The sequence below is a fragment of the Apium graveolens genome, chromosome 11, assembly GCF_009905375.1.
Source record: "Apium graveolens cultivar Ventura chromosome 11, ASM990537v1, whole genome shotgun sequence".
In the NCBI taxonomy this organism is placed as follows: domain Eukaryota; kingdom Viridiplantae; phylum Streptophyta; class Magnoliopsida; order Apiales; family Apiaceae; genus Apium; species Apium graveolens.
This window is the reverse complement of record NC_133657.1, coordinates 198,306,016-198,325,186: the sequence shown is the minus strand read 5'-3', so window position 1 is coordinate 198,325,186 and position 19,171 is coordinate 198,306,016. Positions and strand designations below refer to the sequence as shown.

At 39.0% G+C, this 19,171-nt stretch overlaps 1 protein-coding gene across 1 annotated transcript; it reads left to right on the top strand.

The window, feature by feature from the left end:
* Positions 1-14,282: 14,282 nt before the first annotated feature.
* Positions 14,283-18,883, top strand: LOC141696899 (uncharacterized). The gene is made up of 6 exons (XM_074501039.1): positions 14,283-15,051; positions 15,436-15,580; positions 15,684-15,860; positions 15,964-16,047; positions 16,291-16,369; positions 18,149-18,883. Exons 1-6 carry the CDS (start codon positions 14,753-14,755, stop codon positions 18,586-18,588), a joined length of 1,224 nt encoding a protein of 407 aa, XP_074357140.1. The 5' UTR covers positions 14,283-14,752; the 3' UTR covers positions 18,589-18,883.
* Positions 18,884-19,171: the final 288 nt, after the last annotated feature.

Genomic DNA, 19,171 nt, shown 5'->3' with positions numbered 1-19,171 from the left:
GTGTCCCATTTTCAAAGCTATTATAATCAAGTCTTATTCTACTTTTAATGATAAAAAATTATTGTTACATCTTTTTCACACTTATTTGCTCTTCCTTTCGATATTACTCCCTCACTCTCTTTCAATTGTTTATATTTCTGAGAACGTGTTCGACATGCATTTTAAGGTGCATAAAAAGTATAGTTATGTAACTTATTTTTACAATTTTCTTTTTCTGAATAAAAGTTGAATATTTTAATTTTTATTCAGAAAAACAAAATTGTAAAAAAGGGTACATAACTATACTTTATATACACCTTAAAATACATGTCGAACATTCTCGTAAAATTTTGAATAATCTTATATCAATCTTTATATACTCGGTCATAACTCGATTTTTTACTTGACTCAGGTCAAACTCGGACAAAACTCGAATTATTAAGAAAAAACTCGATTTTAGTAGAAAAAATTGAAAAAAATGAGTAATGGTCCAAAAAAAACTCGTAAGTGAATAATTCCTAACAAAAAAAATGTAACTTTTTAAGTATTTTTAGCGTTAAGGTGGTTGTAAAACACTAGTCAAAATAATAAAATAATAATTATTATGTTACATATCATTTATAAAATATTACAAGTTAAATACATGTCAAATTGAAAGTTACAGGTCATTTAAAATTTTCGAGTTTTAAATGAATACTCTTTCGAGATAACCAGGAATATAATTAATTATCTTGTATATCATCTATGAAATACTTTAGGTCAAATAAATATTGAAATTAAAAATTTGTTTTTTATTTTATCCGAATTTTCAACTTAGTACTCCTAGGTACTCCGAGTACTCATTTGATAGGGATAAATAAATTATGCTTATATAATTAAATACTGCATTAATTGTACAAGCTATGGGCTGCTAGGCCCAATAAAAAGATATATGATACTCAGACCAGAAAGGTTAAGCCTGATGGACCAGATCAGGCCTGATGGAATAAAAAAGGCCCAAAAGACCTGATTATTAATTAATTTCGTAATTAATTAATAAGGGACAAATCAGATGTTGAAAAGAGTCCCGATAAGGATATAAATCCTTGGAGATTAGCCTCAAGGGGACCTAAAAGGATAAGGAATCAGTTTCCTACTATCTAGGACTCCAAAGTCCATTCTAATTATGAGACTTGCCCACCAAGTCTCCTATACCAAGTCCAATTCAAGGACTCCCAACATCTATATAAGGGGTCTCACCCCTACCAATCAGAACTACGTTTTTTGGCTTGATTCTCTAATTCACAGAGATACGTAGGCATCTCGTAAAGGCAGATTGAGTCACGAAACACGAGAGCAGCCATTAAAGCCCTTGAGCTCCCGAATCTTAGTATTAAATACAGCAAGTAATAACCTTAGTTTTTTATCCATAACATTTGGCGCCGTCTGTGGGAAACAGCAACAACAACCATGGCGAGAACACGGAGAACAATTGGAGCTCTAGAGGAAGGAACACCATCAGAGACAACCCAGGTGATTTCATCAACCATGGAGGTTCCTCCCCATTCAACTTATGCATCTACTCAGGGGGAAGCCCAGACAGGGGCAACTCAACCTCAGCCACAAGGGACAACTCCCCCGACTATTCAAGGTACGAATCCTCAAGTTCAACAAGTACATATACCTGTGAATTCTCGACCCGTCGGGTATGAATATTCAACTGTTATTACTACTAACCCCCCTTATGGGATGCCCCTTCGCCCTGAGGTTGGAGGAAGCGGATATGCTGGGCGAGGCGAAGCACGAGGGCAGTCACCCCCCTATATACGAGGTTTGGGTCCTATTCTTGAGGATCGGGAATTTTCTGGTCCTTATACTGAGAGAGACTCCGAATCTTCGGATGATGAAGTGGCCCCGAGAAGGAGGCGTCCTGGAAAAGAGCCAATGGCCGATGGAAGGCAACGCCCCCAAAGCACCCCAGGGGCGAATCCCCAAGAAGTGCAGGAAAGGATCAGGACTCATGAGGCTGAAATCCAAAGGCTGAGGCGTGATTTGGAGGCTCACCAGGCCACCAGACCCAAGATACCTCCTAGGGGGAGAAATCCTCCTCCTGTCATAGACCTGGATGGTCCGGTAAGAAGAAGGGCTGTTGTCCCAAGAACTGATCCAAGCAATCTCCTTCCCCTTGGAGATCCTGATGATCCAACTCCACCCTTCACAGAGGAGATAATGAATGCCCATATCTCAAGGAAATTCAAGATGCCCACTATCAAAGCCTATGATGGCACGGGAGACCCCGCTAATCATGTTAGGACATTCTCTAATGCACTGCTGCTGCAACCCGTGAATGATGCTATAAAGTGTCGGGCCTTCCCTCAAACCCTGTCGGGTATGGCTCAAAGATGGTACAGTCGCCTGCCCCCAAATTCTATTGGATCGTTCAGAGAATTAAGTCAGGATTTTATTAAGCAATTCATCAGTGGAAGAGTCCATGAGAAAAGTTCAGCATCCCTTATGAGTCTTGTGCAGGGAGCTAAGGAATCCTTGAGAGATTACCTGAATCGTTTTACAAAGGAGGCTTTAAAAGTCCCGGACCTTGATGATAAGGTAGCCATGATAGCACTACAACAAGGAACCAGGGATGAGTTTTTCAAGATGTCCTTGGCCAAACGTCCCCCTGAAAACATGTTGCAACTCCAAGAGAGGGCAGGGAAGTATATCAAGGTGGAAGAAAGCATGAGGAAGACCGTAGTAAGTAATGAGCCCACTGGAGGCAAGAAGCGAAAAACTGATTTAGAATATATTGCAAAGGACAAATATCCTAGAACCGAACAAAACCCTGATTCAACCCCCAAGAAGGGAGGACCTGGGCAAAAGTTCACTGAATACGCTAAGCTTAATGCTCCTAGAAGTCAGATTTTGATGGAGATTGAGAAAGACAGAGATGTTCGCTGGCCTAAGCCCTTGAAGGCCGATCCCGCCAAGCTAGATAAGAGCAAGTATTACAGGTTTCATAAAGATGTTGGCCATGACACCGATGAGTGTAGGCAATTGAAAGATGAAATTGAGTTCCTCATTCGAAAAGGAAGATTGAACAAATACACTGGAGAAGGAGGGGATAGGAATAATAATGGAAGGAAGAACTTTGAGGATCGTAGGAGGGACCAAGACGATCAGGGGCGAAACCCCCAGCCTAGAGGACCAGTTATAAACACCATTTATGGAGGGCCGAGACCTCGAGGGCCTGTGATAAACACGATCTTTGGAGGTCCAACTGCTGCTGGATTGTCCAAAAATTCCAGAAAGGCATATACTAGAGAGGTTATGCATATTGTTGGAGAAGCCCCGAAGAGGGCCAGGACAGAAGTAACATTGGCTTTTGATGATTCCGACCTAGAGGGTGTGAAGTTTCCCCATGACGACCCGCTGGTCATAACACCAATAATAGGAAATAGCCCGGTTAAGAGGGTCCTTGTGGATAATGGTGCTTCTGTGGATATCTTGCTCCACGACACCTTTCTAAGGATGGGGTATAACGACTCCCAGTTAACACCAACCGACATGCCGATATATGGATTTGCTGGAGTAGAATGTCCTGTGGAAGGGATAATCAAATTGCCAACCACCATAGGTATGGAGCCAAGGCAAGCAACGCAGATACTGGATTTCGTGGTGGTAAAGGCTAGTTCAACTTATAATGCTATCATGGGGAGAACAGGGATACATGCCTTCAAGGCAGTCCCCTCTTCCTACCATTCAGTCATGAAGTTTCCCACCCGAAACGGGATTGGAGAAGAGAGAGGAGATCAAAAAATGGCTAGAAGCTGTTATGTGGCCTCTTTGAGGGCAGATGGAGTCGGGGGGCAGGTTCTTCCTATTGAAGATATGGATGTTCAAGAAAATGATGAGAATAGAGGAAGGCCAGCAGAAGAATTGGTTTCGGTTCCTTTAGACCCCGAGAATCCTGAGAGGACGACTTTCATTGGAGCCACATTAGAGGAGCCCCTTAGAGGGAAGTTAGTGAAATTTTTGCAAGAAAATAGTGATGTGTTTGCATGGTCAGCAGCTGATATGCCAGGCATAGACCCGGAGTTAATTACTCATAAGCTAAACGTAGATCCAAGCCGGAAGACAGTGAAACAAAAGAAAAGAAATTTTGCCCCGGAAAGACAAGAGGCTATAAAGCAGGAAGTGGAAAAGCTCTTAGAGGCTGGTTTCATTGAGGAGATTCAATTTTCGGAGTGGTTAGCAAACCCTGTAATGGTGAAGAAGGCTAATGGAAAGTGGAGGATGTGTATAGACTTCACTGATCTGAATGATGCATGCCCCAAAGACTGTTTTCCGCTACCTAGAATTGATACTTTGATTGACGCCACCGCTGGACATGAGATGCTGAGTTTCATGGATGGGTTTAGCGGATACAACCAGATCAAAATGCATAAGGATGATATTCCAAAGGTATCATTTATCACTGACTTTGGTGTTTGTTGTTATCTTGTTATGGCGTTTGGTCTCAAGAATGCAGGAGCCACCTATCAAAGGTTGGTGAATAGAATTTTTAAGGATCTTATTGGTAAGACTATGGAAGTCTATGTTGATGACATGTTAGTCAAGAGTCTAGTAAAGACTGATCATATAGCCCATTTAAGGGAAGCTTTTGAGGTCCTGAGGTACCACAAGATGATGTTGAATCCAACGAAGTGTGCTTTCGGAGTAGGATCTGGAAAATTCTTGGGACTGATGGTCTCAAAGAGGGGAATTGAGGCCAACCCGGATAAGATAAAGGCGATCCTGGACATGGAACCACCAAAAACTGTTAAGGATGTTCAGAAGCTTACAGGAAGGGTTGCTGCGCTAGGACGATTCATCTCCAAGTCGGGGGAAAAGTGTTTGTCATTCTTCAAATCGCTAAAGAGCATCAAAGAGTTTGTATGGAATGAGGAAAACCAGAAGGCATTTGAAGAGTTAAAGAAGTATATGGCCCATGCCCCGTTGTTGGCCAAGCCAGTTCTGAGTGAAATTTTATTCTTGTACTTGGCTGTTTCAGAGAGCGCCTTGAGCGCGGTTTTGGTTAAGGAAGAACTGAAAGTCCAGAAACCCGTATACTATGTCAGCAAAATTTTGCATGGTGCTGAGTTGAATTATTCAACTATAGAGAAATTTGCTTTAGCCTTGGTAATGGCTTCAAGAAAGCTGCGTCCTTATTTTCAAGCTCACCAGATTGAAGTGCTAACAAATCAGCCACTGAGAAATATCATTCACAGTCCCAAGACAAGTGGGAGACTGATTAAGTGGGCAATAGAGTTGGGAGAGTTTGATCTTAAGTATAAGCCACGTACGGCTATAAAAGCCCAGGCACTAGCTGACTTCGTGGTGGAATGTACCATACCCAACCAAGAAGTCGGGGGGCAGGAAGATACCATACCTCAAGACAAGGGAGTCGACAATGGGGACAGGAAGAAGAATGACAAGGAGAAAGAATATTGGGTTCTCTATTTTGATGGAGCATCAAAAACAAATTCCAGTGGAGCAGGGTTGGTTTTGCAAAGCCCTGATGGGTTCTTAATTGAGTATGCGATGAAGCTAGATTTTCCAACCACAAACAATGAGGCAGAGTATGAAGCCCTGATAGCTGGCCTTGGTCTAGCTGGGACACTTAGAGTCAAAAACTTAAAGGTCCGTGGAGACTCGAAGCTGATCATATCCCAGGTAAAGGGAGAATTTGAGGCAAGGGATGATACGATGGCTAAGTATGTCCGCCTAGTAAGGGCTGTGATGACCCAATTTAATGAGTGCCATGTTCAACACATTCCAAGGGAAGAAAATGTTAAGGCAGATGCGCTATCAAAGTTCGCTTCGTCTGAGATTGAAGAAAGTTCAGGAAGTGTGTACTTCCGTGTTTTGAAGACACGAAGCATAGATGTTAAGCTTCTGGCTCCCATAGGCTTGGGGACGTCATGGATTGATCCCATCAAGGCTCACATTCAGACCGGTTGGTTGCCAAGTGATGCAACTGAAGCACGGAAGTTAACTGTTCGGGCACTAAGGTACTCTTTGATAGATGGGATTCTTTACAAAAGATCTTTCGTGGTTCCCTACTTGAGGTGTCTCAGGCCCGATGAGGCACGCTTGGCTCTTGAAGAAGTGCATGAAGGTATTTGTGGACAACACTTGGGGGGCAGGGCCTTGGCTCATAAGATAACTCGTTTAGGCTTCTATTGGCCAGAAATGATGGCTGATGCCAAAGAATATGTGAAGAAGTGTGATCGCTGTCAGAAGTATGCACCAGTTGTTAGACAACCCCCCGAGATGCTGACCTCTATCAACTCGCCTATTCCATTTGCCATGTGGGGGATGGATATTCTAGGGCCTTTTCCTATGGCCACGGCACAAAGGAAATTTCTGATTGTAGCCATTGATTATTTCACCAAGTGGATCGAAGCCAAACCCTTGGCCAAAATCACAACTAAGCAGGTTGCACAATTCCTGTGGGAAAACATTATGTGCCGATATGGAATTCCCCGTATCCTCGTCACTGACAATGGAACACAATTCAACAATGAGGAATTCAAGAAGTATTGTGAAGAAAATGAAATTGAGTTACGATTCACCTCTGTGGCTCACCCGCAAGCCAATGGGCAAGCAGAGGTAGCAAATCGGATAATCCTGGATGGACTAAAAAAGAGGATCGAGAAGTCAAGAAATAATTGGGTGGATGAGATACTTCCAATATTATGGGCCTATAGGACTACCTGTAGAGTCACGACAGGAGCAACTCCTTTCATGTTGGCATATGGGGCAGAAGCAGTAGTTCCCGTGGAGATATCGCATTCCTCTTCAAGGATTCAGACTTTCAATGCTGTAGAAAATAAGGAAGGGCAGAGGTTAGCCCTGGATCTAATTGATGAAGTGCGAGATGAGGCACATGCCAAGATAGTAGAATATCAGAAAAAGGCTTCATTCTATTACAACCTAAGGGTTAAAGAGAGATTTTTTAAACAAGGAGATCTAGTCTTGAGAAAAATAGAGGCTTCTGGTGTTGGACAGAAAGGAAAGCTTGCCCCAAATTGGGAAGGGCCGTACAGAGTCAAGAGTGTTCAGGGTAGAGGAACCTACAAGCTGGAAACTATGGAAGGTTTTGAAGTCCCGAGGACCTGGCACGCACAAAACCTGAAGGTTTACTACGTGTAAGATAGGTGAAGTACGATTCTCACTTGTCATTGACAAGTAGGTTTAAAAGCACCATGAAGCTTTGCTTGCGTAGGATTTTATATTCCAGTAGAATTTACATTGTCTAGTTATTGTTGATTAGGGTCGAACCCATGCTGTGTAAGGTTTTGGAAAACCAGACTTCATATTAAAGAGTTTGAAATTATTTCTAGGGGTGAGCATCGGCCGGTTTGGGCGGTTTGGAGGGTCCAAACCGAACCAAACCGAAATTAGCGGTTTCTCTAAAATCCAATCCGAAACCAAACAGTTATGTGAAAAAACCAAACCAAACCAATCCGTTTAAAATGGTTCGGTTCGGTTTGATTTCGATTTAAACCGTTTTTTCTATAAAACAAAGTTATAAATTAAATTAAACTTGAAATTGTAAATAAGAATCAAAATTTTGTATCATATTATACAATTATATTTTCTATTATAATCATATTAAAAATATATATATATAAAAATAATGACTTTGAAAAATAAAAAAAGGCAATAAGACGTACGAAAAAGATGCGACCAATTCTTATGCTTTTTTAGAATAAAAATAAAAATAGTGAAAATATAACACATACATGAATATTTATATCTTAGAATAAAATATATTATGATTAGTTCTTTTATATGTTTTAGTTTACACATATGTTGAACATAATAATTTTATTATTAATTGCACTTTACTAATACATTAAAATATTCGGTTCGGTTCGGTTATATCGGTCGGTTTGGAGGTAAAAACCGAAACCAAACCGAAAAAATTCGGTTTTTAAAATGTTAATCCGTAACCGAACCAAACCGTTAGTAAACCGTAAAATTCGGTTTGGTCGGTTTGGATTGGGCGGTTTCGGTCGGTTTGGGTAATTTATGCCCAGCCTTAATTATTTCTATCTAAGGATGTTTAAAGTTCAAATGCGTATTAAGATTGTAAAGTTAAAACAGAAAGAAGAAAAGCAACATATGAAATATAACCCCGAAGGGTGACAAGTTTAGATATGAATGAAGTTCAAATAGAAGATATACAAAAAGTTAGGCCTTGGAAGGCTGAGATTCCTCAGAACCACTATCTGAAGTCTCCTCGGAAGTCTCGGTCGTTCCTTCGGACGTCTCGGTTGTCCCCTCCGAAGTCCCTGTAGAAGTTCCCTCTGCAGGAGATGCTGGCTGTTGAGGCGTTGCTTTTGGAGGCTCTTCCACCCTGGCCTTCTTAGCGACAGGCTCGAACTCCTCTTCGGAAGAATCTTCCTCCTCTCCGTCCTTGATCATAACAGCAAGCTTCTCAGTAACCCCTCCAAGCTCTGGAACCCGCACAGGGCAAGGAAAGGGAGACTGCTCAAGGACCTCGGGAAACTCATCCTGGATGGCCTCCACAGCAGCATCCCAGCCCTCTTTATAGCTAACTGGGTGAAGAAGGGCATCATGCTCCACCATCAAGTCCTTGAATTCTTGGGTGTCCATCCAGCCATCAAAGGCTTTGTCCTTCTGCGCCTTCAGAATGACATTTTCGGCCCGAGCCGTCTCTAGGTCAGAAGTGGAAGAGGCCAGTTGAGCTTCAAGGGCCTCTATTTTTTGGTTGGCCTCTTCCAACTTCTTGTTGGCATCTTCCAGGCCAACCTTCCAAGCTTTAGCTTGGTGGATTGCCCCCTGGAAATGGGCGTTAGCCTGCAAGAGAAACAGCGAAAGTTCAGAAAAGAAACGTGGAAAAATAAGTAAGAAGAGCATAAGTAAAGGACGTACCGTCGCCAGAGCCTGGGCTCCAAATAGCTCATTCCCCTCTAAGTCCTGTTGAAGGACAAAATCTTGATAGTCCACCGGGGAGATGGAATGCTTAGACCATTCCTTGGACAGCGCCGTGCTGCCCACGATAGAGTCCTTGCCCCGGATCCCCCAGGCAGGTTGAAAATAGGCCCCTGGCCTCTGCTTGGTGCGCAAAACTTGGCTGAGGCCTTCCTCGCTTGGCTCCATTGCCTGAAGGAGGAACTCAGGGAAGCGATCACCAAGTCGAGGGTCTTTAAAGACCTTCCCAGCCCTCTTCATCCTGGTTGTCTCCAGGTCCTTCGGCTTGGTAGCCTCCTCAATCTTCTCAGCCACTGCAACAAACAAAGTCAGTTGAAAATCAATGAAATAAAAGTGCAGGAAATAAAGGAGATAAGAAAGGGAACTTACTTTTCTTATTAACGGGCGAAAGGCCGCGTTCTACCAGGACGGTCTCCCGGATAAGGTCCCAACAATGGGAAGTGCCGTTGTCTTGCGTAAGGAGGTTGAAACCTCTAGCCTCCTCCTCAGACAAAGTTATGTCATTCGGGCTCCCGTCCACGGCCAGCCCAAAGGATGATCGAAACAGGGAGCCCCAATCTCCACCTTCCCAAATAACAAACAAAAAATCTTTCTTCCACCCCAAGTTGTTGTTAGGGATGGACTTCCCATTCACGATATGGGGGATAGTGGGGCGCTGGTTGATAGAAACCCAACCCGGACTTTTATCAGGGCTGTTTTTGAACTGAAAAATCTTCCTGAAGACAGCAACAGATGTGGGGACGTTGTGCTTGGCGCATTGCGACAGATAACACAGAATCAACCTCCAGAAATTAGGGGGAAGTTGGGAAGGGCTGATGCCCACATCAGCCAGTAGCAAAGGAATGAATGGATGAAAAGGGAGTCTAATACCTGCCCTTAGAGTATCCCTATAGACGCATGGCGCGTCCTTCTTCCACTGACAGGCCCTGTCGGCCGGACCCGCAAGAACCAGCTTAAAAGGCTTCTTGATTTTGAAGCAGCTGCTCAACTTTTCCAGCTCCTTGGGATCCCGTAAAGCACTGATATGATCGTGCGCGTCCAGATGCGCATCAGACGGATACTCGTCCCCTCGAGTGTTGATCATGTCGATTAAGGAAGTATACCTCGATCGAATAGGAAAATCGTTGAACTTTCTAGCCACGTTCATCTTGGCCAAACGGGTCATTCTTTTGTCAGCCATCTAAAAAAAAGTAAGGGGCACGTAAATAGGCTATCTTAAAGTGGCACACAATGGAAAAATAGACACGAAAAGCAAAGGGAGGAATTTTACCTGAAGAAGCGCTCCTGAAAAAGGCTTTGAGCTCCGACTTGCTGTTATTCCTCTGAGAATCTTAGCAGGAAGATGAAGAAGAAAACTAAGAAATGAGAAAGTGAGGAGTAATAGCCTTTCCTCATTCCTTTATATAAGAGGAAAAGGAAGTTGAAGGGACGAAAAGCCCATTGAGGACAAAAGCCCATAGGAAAAAGCCCAGGAAAAAGAATATTCCAGAATATTCCTAGGAATTCTAGAGCATTCTAAACAGGGTGTATTAAGCCCAGATCAATAAAAGAGGCCCAATAAGATTTTGAAAAGGCCCAATAAAAGAGGCCCAATAAGATTTTGAAAAGGCCCAATAAAAGAGGCCCAATAAGATTTGGAAAAGCCCAATAATAAAGGCTCAGTAAAATTTAATAAGGCCCAACAAAAAAGGCCAGGCCCAAATCCAATTAGGATTTGGAAAATACAATATCTTAAATTAAAGCTAAATGAAGAAGGCTAGTGGAAGACCAGGAACCAGGTCGAAATCCAGGTCGTGAATCCTGCCCGAAATCTTTCGAGCAGACACCCGAAAATAACGGGTAAAAAAGACCAGAATCCAGGTCAAATTCCAGGTCGTGAATCCTGCCCGAAATCTTTCGAGCAGACACCCGAAAATAACGGGAAAAAAGACCAGAATCCAGGTCGAATTCCAGGTCGTGAATCCTAGTCGAAATCCTTCGACCAGGAAGCAAGAAAATCAAAGAATTTTCGAACAGGATTCAGGTCGAAATATCGACTAGAATCCTAGTTGAAATCCTAGTCGATAGGCTCATGGCAAGAAGCTGGAATAACGGGACTGAATTGAGGTCGAAACTTCGACCATGAATGAGGTCGAATAAACCAAGCATCTTTCAAAAAAAAAAAGGGGATTAAAAACTCAGGTCGAAGTTCGACTAGGATCCTGGTCGAATTCCAGGTCGTGAATTCTAGTCGAAATCCTTCGACCAGGAAGCAAGAAAATCAAAGAATTTTCGAACAGGATTCAGGTCGAAATATCGACTAGAATCCTAGTCGAAATCCAAGTCGATAGGCTCATGGCAAGAAGCTAAAAAAAAAAAGGGTGGAATTTTCGACCTAGATCCAGGTCGAATTTTCGACTAGGATCCTGGTCGAATTCCAGGTCCTAGATCCAAGTCGAAATTTCGACTAGGATCCTGGTCGAATTCCAGGTCGTGGATCCTAGTCGAATTCTTTCGACCAGGATGGCAAGGCTGACCCCTATTTTCGACTAGGATCCAGGTCGAAATTTCGACTAGGATCCTGGTCGAAAAAGGGCTGGAAATCTGAAAATTAGGGAAAATCCCAGAAAATTAGGGGAAAATCCCAGAAAATTAGGGAAAATCCCAGAAAATTAGGGAAAATCCCAGAAAATTAGGGGAAAATCCTAGAAAATTAGGAAAAATCCCAGAAAATTAGGGGAAAATCCCAGAAAATTAGGGAAAATCCCAGAAAATTAGGGAAAAATCCAGAAAATAAGGAAAAAATCTCGGAAATAAGGGAAAAATTCCTAGAAATTAAGATAATTCCTGAATAAAAGGAAAAATTCATTGTAAATGTGTAGGTCGCTCCACACTTTACGAAAAAACGAAACCCTGTAAGGGAACGAATAGACTTAACTTCTGCGAAACCTAACCAATGTTTCCCAAAAGTTGGGGGGCAAATGATAGGGATAAATAAATTATGCTTATATAATTAAATACTGCATTAATTGTACAAGCTGTGGGCTGCTAGGCCCAATAAAAAGATATATGATACTCAGACCAGAAAGGTTAAGCCTGATGGACCAGATCAGGCCTGATGGAATAAAAAAGGCCCAAAAGACCTGATTATTAATTAATTTCGTAATTAATTAATAAGGGACAAATCAGATGTTGAAAAGAGTCCCGATAAGGATATAAATCCTTGGAGATTAGCCTCAAGGGGACCTAAAAGGATAAGGAATCAGTTTCCTACTATCTAGGACTCCAAAGTCCATTCTAATTATGAGACTTGCCCACCAAGTCTCCTATACCAAGTCCAATTCAAGGACTCCCAACATCTATATAAGGGGTCTCACCCCCACCAATCAGAACTTTTTTTTTGGCTTGATTCTCTAATTCACAGAGATACGTAGGCATCTCGTAAAGGCAGATTGAGTCACGAAACACGAGAGCAGCCATTAAAGGCCTTGAGCTCCCGAATCTTAGTATTAAATACAGCAAGTAATAACCTTAGTTTTTTATCCATAACATCATTATTCCATACACTCACCGAGTCAAATCGAGTACCGATTTTTGGAATACCGGTTATTATAACACTTTTGAGCTTATTTATTTTAATAATTAGATTTATATGTTTTAAAAATAAGATGATAAACGAGAATCAAACTTATAAACTGAAACAACAAAACAAGAGATAATCTCATATCTCTTTGAAATATTTAATCAACAAAAAGCACACTCATATTACTTAAGTTATTTCATTGCACTCTTGAACTTGCCCTTAGTTATCGGTCGATGATACAATTTCTGTAGACTTTGGCAGTTTATGCTATGTCAATTTAGATAAGTACCTACTTCTTAATTTAACATGTAATGGCTTACCTTGTATAGTTTAAGTTAGGAACATTATTTGTAAAATCAAACGCTCTTGTGAGTTACATGTCTGAACAACTTGTATTATATAAAGTTGACTTGAGCTGACAATTCGGCTAATATTATTGTATGTAATAAATTAGTTAAAAAAATTATAAATCTAACACAATATAGTCATCCAGATGTTACAAGTTACCAATCAATAATGTGTAAGATTCCTTTTTAAGAAAAAAAAAATACTTTTTCCTACATGTAAAATTCCTTTGAGTAAATAGAAGAATGCCTACTTCATTTTGAAAAGAACGAATCGTTATTATTAATAATGATGTTTAATATATAGCATATTAACTTTTATATTAATAATAGTTAATAGTTAATATTTTTAATATAATATTACATAATTTAGGTTCATTGCTTAAAATAGTTGACTAATACTTTAAAGATCACTCATAGCAAACTAAATAGTGTGATAATAATTTCACAGGGAACAAGAAATGTATGCATAACCTGCAAAATAACGTTTATATTTATGCCAGATCCTTCTTCGATGCATTAGAAGGGCCAGAAATTAATTTGAAATATTGGTTAAATCCAATTCACAGCTGAGATGAATATATTATATTATTTTATAAATAATGCAAATTTGCTAAAATTTTTCATTTCAAATAAAATATAATCTTGCATGGAAATATTCAATTTCCCCGCTCAAATTAGTTTTTAAATAATTTTTTGTAACATAATTGTACACGAGACAAATATGTGTTATATAATTTTGATCTATAATATTTATAACCAAAAAATCCACTTTATAGTTTAATAATTTTTTTGTAAATTTAAAATTTCGGTTGGTATTAATTATAAATTCAAATTATTAGCCAATTATTGATATAACATCATTTTGTCCTATTTAGTACACCATAAATCTAATTTATTTCACTTAGGTTTTGAATTGATTTCTTAAATTTTTTATACTAATTAATTAGGAAAATGTTATTTCCAGAGCTATTTTTTAATTTTCAGAGCAACATTAGTGTAAAAAGACAAAACTACCCTTCCTGCATTTACAATCAAAACCCTGAAAATATGAATATAAGGGTAATTTGATATTTTCGCAATTTTTTTGCTCTGAAAACATTTCCTATTAATTATACATATCATGAATCGAACTCTATTATGCGGCATTGTGACGCAAAGGAGGCTCGAGGGCCTTTTAAGAAGGATTTGTAAACTTTACATCTGAAAAACTACTAACAATTTAAGCTCAATTTTCTTACTCCGATATAATTATTTTATGTCACCCTAACAACTTAGCCAAAAGAGGAATATTTTCTGGTCACAAAAACCTGCTAGCAGTATAATTTACAGATAAGTGAACCCCACTTAATAAATCTAATATTTTATTACAGAACACATTACTCTTTCTTATCCTCTGCAAGCAAACGGTATGGGCCTATTGAACCAATACATACAAACTATACACACACTTTTGATAAACAATAGAAATGCAGCTAAGAGAATCCAACACTAGCCCCCCTCAACCTCTTGATCAAAAACATCCTTATCCATTACATTTATAGCTCTCATCGCCACTTTGTCTTCTTGTTCATCTTCCTCACAACCCATTTTACATATACTTACAAAGTCTGTATCTATCATTTTTATGATGGGTTTTTCTTTATCTTGATCTTATCTGCTTCTGTTGTCACTTATCTCTTCTGGGTATTGTAAAGATTCAATCTTTAAGTTCTGGGTATTGAAAAGATTGAATCTTTACTTGTGGGTATTGAAAAGATTGAATTTTTGATGTAAAGATTCAATCTTTAAGTTCTGGGTATTGAAAAGATTGAATCTTTATTTGTGGGTATTGAAAAGATTGAATTTTTAGTGTAAAGATTGAATCTTTTCTTGAATTAGAGTGATAATGGGGGAGATTTTTGAGAGAAGCAAAGTGGTGGATGCTTTTGGGGAGGTTTTAGCTTTGATTGGGCCTCTTGGGGTTGCTGTATCTATAGGGGTTTTGATTGGGTGGGTGTGGAAACCAAATTTTCCTACGTTGGTTGAGTATTTTTCAAAGTCTTCTTCTAAGCATTCTTGGCCTAACCCTATTATTAACTTTAATTCATTCAAATTTCAATTGCCTACTTTTATGAGCCTTTCTGATGTTGAGAGACAAAGTGATGATCAGTCTCTGCAGGCTTCTTTATCCACTTCTGACTGCAGGTTATTTTTCCCACTCTCATATTAATTCATGTGTGTATGTTTGTGTGTTGTTTTAAATGCATACTGATTTAGAGTAGGTACTTTGTAGTATTGAGGCTTGTAGTTTTTAATACTTTGTCAATGATGTGTAGTGTGTTAGTAATAATTTGTAGTTCTGTTGCTTGATAGGTGACTTTTAGCTGGTGTGTAGATAAAATAGTGTATAGGGAAACATGACTTCCTGTGTATATATGTATTAACAGTTATCTCAAAAAGTATTGCTATAAAGTTAGAGAAATAATATATGTCTGTGTGAATGTGTGAGTGTACATATGTGTACGTATTCTTTTAAAAGTCGAATTGCAAGGTGTGTAAATTGTAATGAATGTAGTTGTATTTGTTCAGAGAGAATACAGGACAAATGACTGTTGATGACTTGGAGCATTTATGCCGAATTGTTGAAGAGAAAGATGGAGGACCTGCTTGGTTTCAGGTGATGGATCGTTCCGCACCAAACATGACCTATCAAGCTTGGCGGAGAGATCCTGAGGTAGACCCTTGTTACCTTTTCAATTTTCTCCATGAGGTCATTATTGTTCTACTGGATTACGTGATACTAATTTAATCATACAAAATTTTTGTGTCTTCATTAGATTGGTCCTCCACAATATCGTTCGCGCACTGTATATGAGGATGTAACACCTGAATTAGCCAGGGATTTCTTTTGGGATGACGAATTTCGACTGAAGTGGGATGACATGGTCATAGAGGCTGAAACTTTGGAAGAGTGCCCTACCACAGGTACCATGGTGGTTAGATGGGTTCGCAAGGTAAGAAAGGAACAACTTTGTGTTTTCTATATATGAAATGACTTTGATTTGGCCAACTACTTGAGCTTATGTATCTGTTTCTATAATATTTTTTTGGCTCCAGTTTCCGTTCTTTTGTAGCGATAGAGAATATGTGATTGGCCGTCGAATATGGGAGTCTGGAAGATCTTACTATTGTGTTACCAAGGTAAACCCATGTTACGCTTATATATATGTTGGCAACTCATATGTATATATATGTGTGTGTGTACGCCGCGCGCATTGCGCTCTTTACTATTAATTATATCAGGTAAGACTGTAAAATTCTAATTTTATTTCAATATCTATGTCGGCAACTTTTTATGTTTACTTCTATAGCATGTACAATCAGGGTACAAGCCATGCTATATTATTCACCTTAACATGATATATATAATCTCCATTTTTTCAGGGTGTGCCCAACTCAGTCCCAAGACACAAGAAACCAAGACGAGTTGATCTATACTATTCAAGTTGGTGTATTCGCGCAGGTAACCAAATTAAGTTCTTTTCCACTCACCTGGTAACCATCCATGGAAGCCCTATTGCTAGATGCATTTGATGTCCTGCATATTCCAATTTCTTATAGGGTGAAACAAAAGTCTACTAAATGAACAAATTAAATTTGTCAGCCTTGTGATCAGTTAATCACAACCATTCATGTAATCAGTGTGCATCATGACATGCGTTATATGTTTATCAGAGTAGAGTGGTTGTGTTGCACATTTTACATGACCCATTGAAATGTTCACAACCTTCTATGATGATTAGTAAATGTAGATAACAGTATTGAATTCGAAAATGACAACAAATGGAACATATTATGAGGACTCATTAGGCAAACGTAACCTTATAGAGATTCAATATTTAAATTTCCATGCATTATATTCGAACGGACTCATTAGGCAAACGTAACCTTATAGATATTAAATATTTAAATTTCCATGCATTATATTTGAACGGGTTCGCTAAATAAATTGACTGAAACAAAACTGTTATAAACCACATATGTTAATAGATTGTAATGAATAGGATTCTCTACAGATGGTTATGAGTAAACAATGGATATAATCATTATAATCCTTATCAAGAAAATTTTCATGTATGCATTATTATATGCGTATCTTTCCATGTTTGAAAAGCTTTTAGAACTTTATGATATTCAAAAGTATATACTAATATACATTCGAAGTCACAAAAACCAAAAGCAGTAGCAGGACATACTAAGGACTGAGGAGGGTACACAACGGCTTTACCGGTCATAAGTATATTTTTGCTGGCTATAATTTACTAGTACAATTGAGCCCATGCTGAATAATATGAAAATTACAAGTGTAGTTTGACTCGTCCTCACCAAAATTTGTAGCTTCACCTGTGCTCAGAAGAGGATATTTTTACCACCATTCCACTTTATTAAGAGTCGAGAACAAGATTATGTTTGATTTCCGTAATCTAAAGCCACATCTCCTCAACTCCGATGTTATAGTCCTCCCTAGCAATATATGTACTCAGATAAATAAACCTCTAGGCAACAAAGTATGCCTGAACACTATGAGGGAGGAACAACGTTTTAATTGTTTTCCATAATCTAAAGCCACATGTCATTGAAATCTTAACTATACACTACACCCTAACAATATATGTAGTCAGAGAATAACAATAACCTCTTAGCAAGAGTATCCCACGATAGATTATACTCATATTCAACAGAGTGCCTGAATTACATGTTAAACCACCATTACAGTACTGTTATAATCTTATATCAATCTTGAAATAATTGTTCTGCTTCAGTCTTGGGCATGTTAACAAAGACAATTTGATGACTGGGCTTCCAAGGATTGACAATTAATGTGGATAGGGAGGAGACTTAAGAGACCTGGGATTATGATATCACGTCATAAGTGTTATTCTAGATTTCAGTCACTTATACAGGAGAACTCATTTCTTGGTCATTTGGTTTTGATCAGTTTTGAACAATTAATCAGATTAGCCTGTTTGAAACGATTTTTGGGCTTTACCTTTAAAGATACCCAATTAATTCCATTCGATTACGTTTTATGAATGCTCAGACATAATCATACTCATACCTAATGCTAACTTTTTTTCTAGCAACTTAATTTATTTTGCACTTTACGCTTTGTTTTATATAGTATTTGACACATTTTCCTTGTATGATAATAAAGCAGAAAAAACAAACAGTATTTTGGCAATCTTTACTGTTTAGAGCTCTAAAAAGTAAAAATGATACATCTTTGTGTTGCATATACCAGTTAAATCAGCCAGAGGGGATGATCAGCTGACTTCATGCGAGGTTTTACTCTTCCATCATGAAGACATGGGTATACCTTGGGAAATTGCAAAACTTGGTGTTCGCCAAGGTATGTGGGGAGCTGTTAAAAAGATTGATCGAGGCTTGCGGGCATACCAGAAAGAGAGAGGATCAGGAGCCCCACTTTCACGGTGTGCTTTCATGGCCCAAATCAACACAAAGGTTAGCGCGGACTATCTAAGATATCTGGAGGGTACAAGAAGTTCATCAGATGATGAGACCGTTGATGTGGCTGAGAAGCCATCAAAAAGAAGCATACAGAAAATTCTAATAGTTGGTGGGGCAGTCGCCCTTGCTTGCAGTCTTGACCGAGGACTTGTAACAAAGGCTGTTATATTCGGGTTGGCCAGAAGGTTTGTGAAAATCGGAAGGAGATTATAGAGCAGGATGCTTTGGCATCTAATGATATCCTAGAAAAGTCCTTGTAGCCTGAGGGAGCATGAAAATATACAGAGGCTGGATGTGCATGTTCTTATAGAGTGTCGCATTTCTAATTCAAATTTGTTTATTTTGGGGTAACTTACTTTTGTTTAATCCATTCTGCAGCTAAAGGTGAGGAAAAGAGAATAGAACATATAGGTGGACTTGTAAACATGAAAGAATCTCATGCTGCAAAATAACAAAGCATATTTAATTTCTTCTTTTGTTCAGTTATAGTGTTAGATTTCTTCGGTCATTTTTTTTGGTAGTCTTGATTTCAGGTTCATGATTTATTTATCTGATTTAGTTAATTATACTGATACTTTTTATAAATACGAAGAACTATTGTCTGCCAAGAACACGTCCAAGAATAAAAGAATTCAATTCAATAGATTAATACAGACAGTATACAGATTTCATAGTAAAAAATTGTCTATTATTAGCACCCTTGGGGCTTTGTCCCTTTTTTGGTATGTTTCAATGGAAAAATCGTTTATTTGGTATATCTGTTCAAAAAATTTCATTTATGCTACAGAACGTGTAT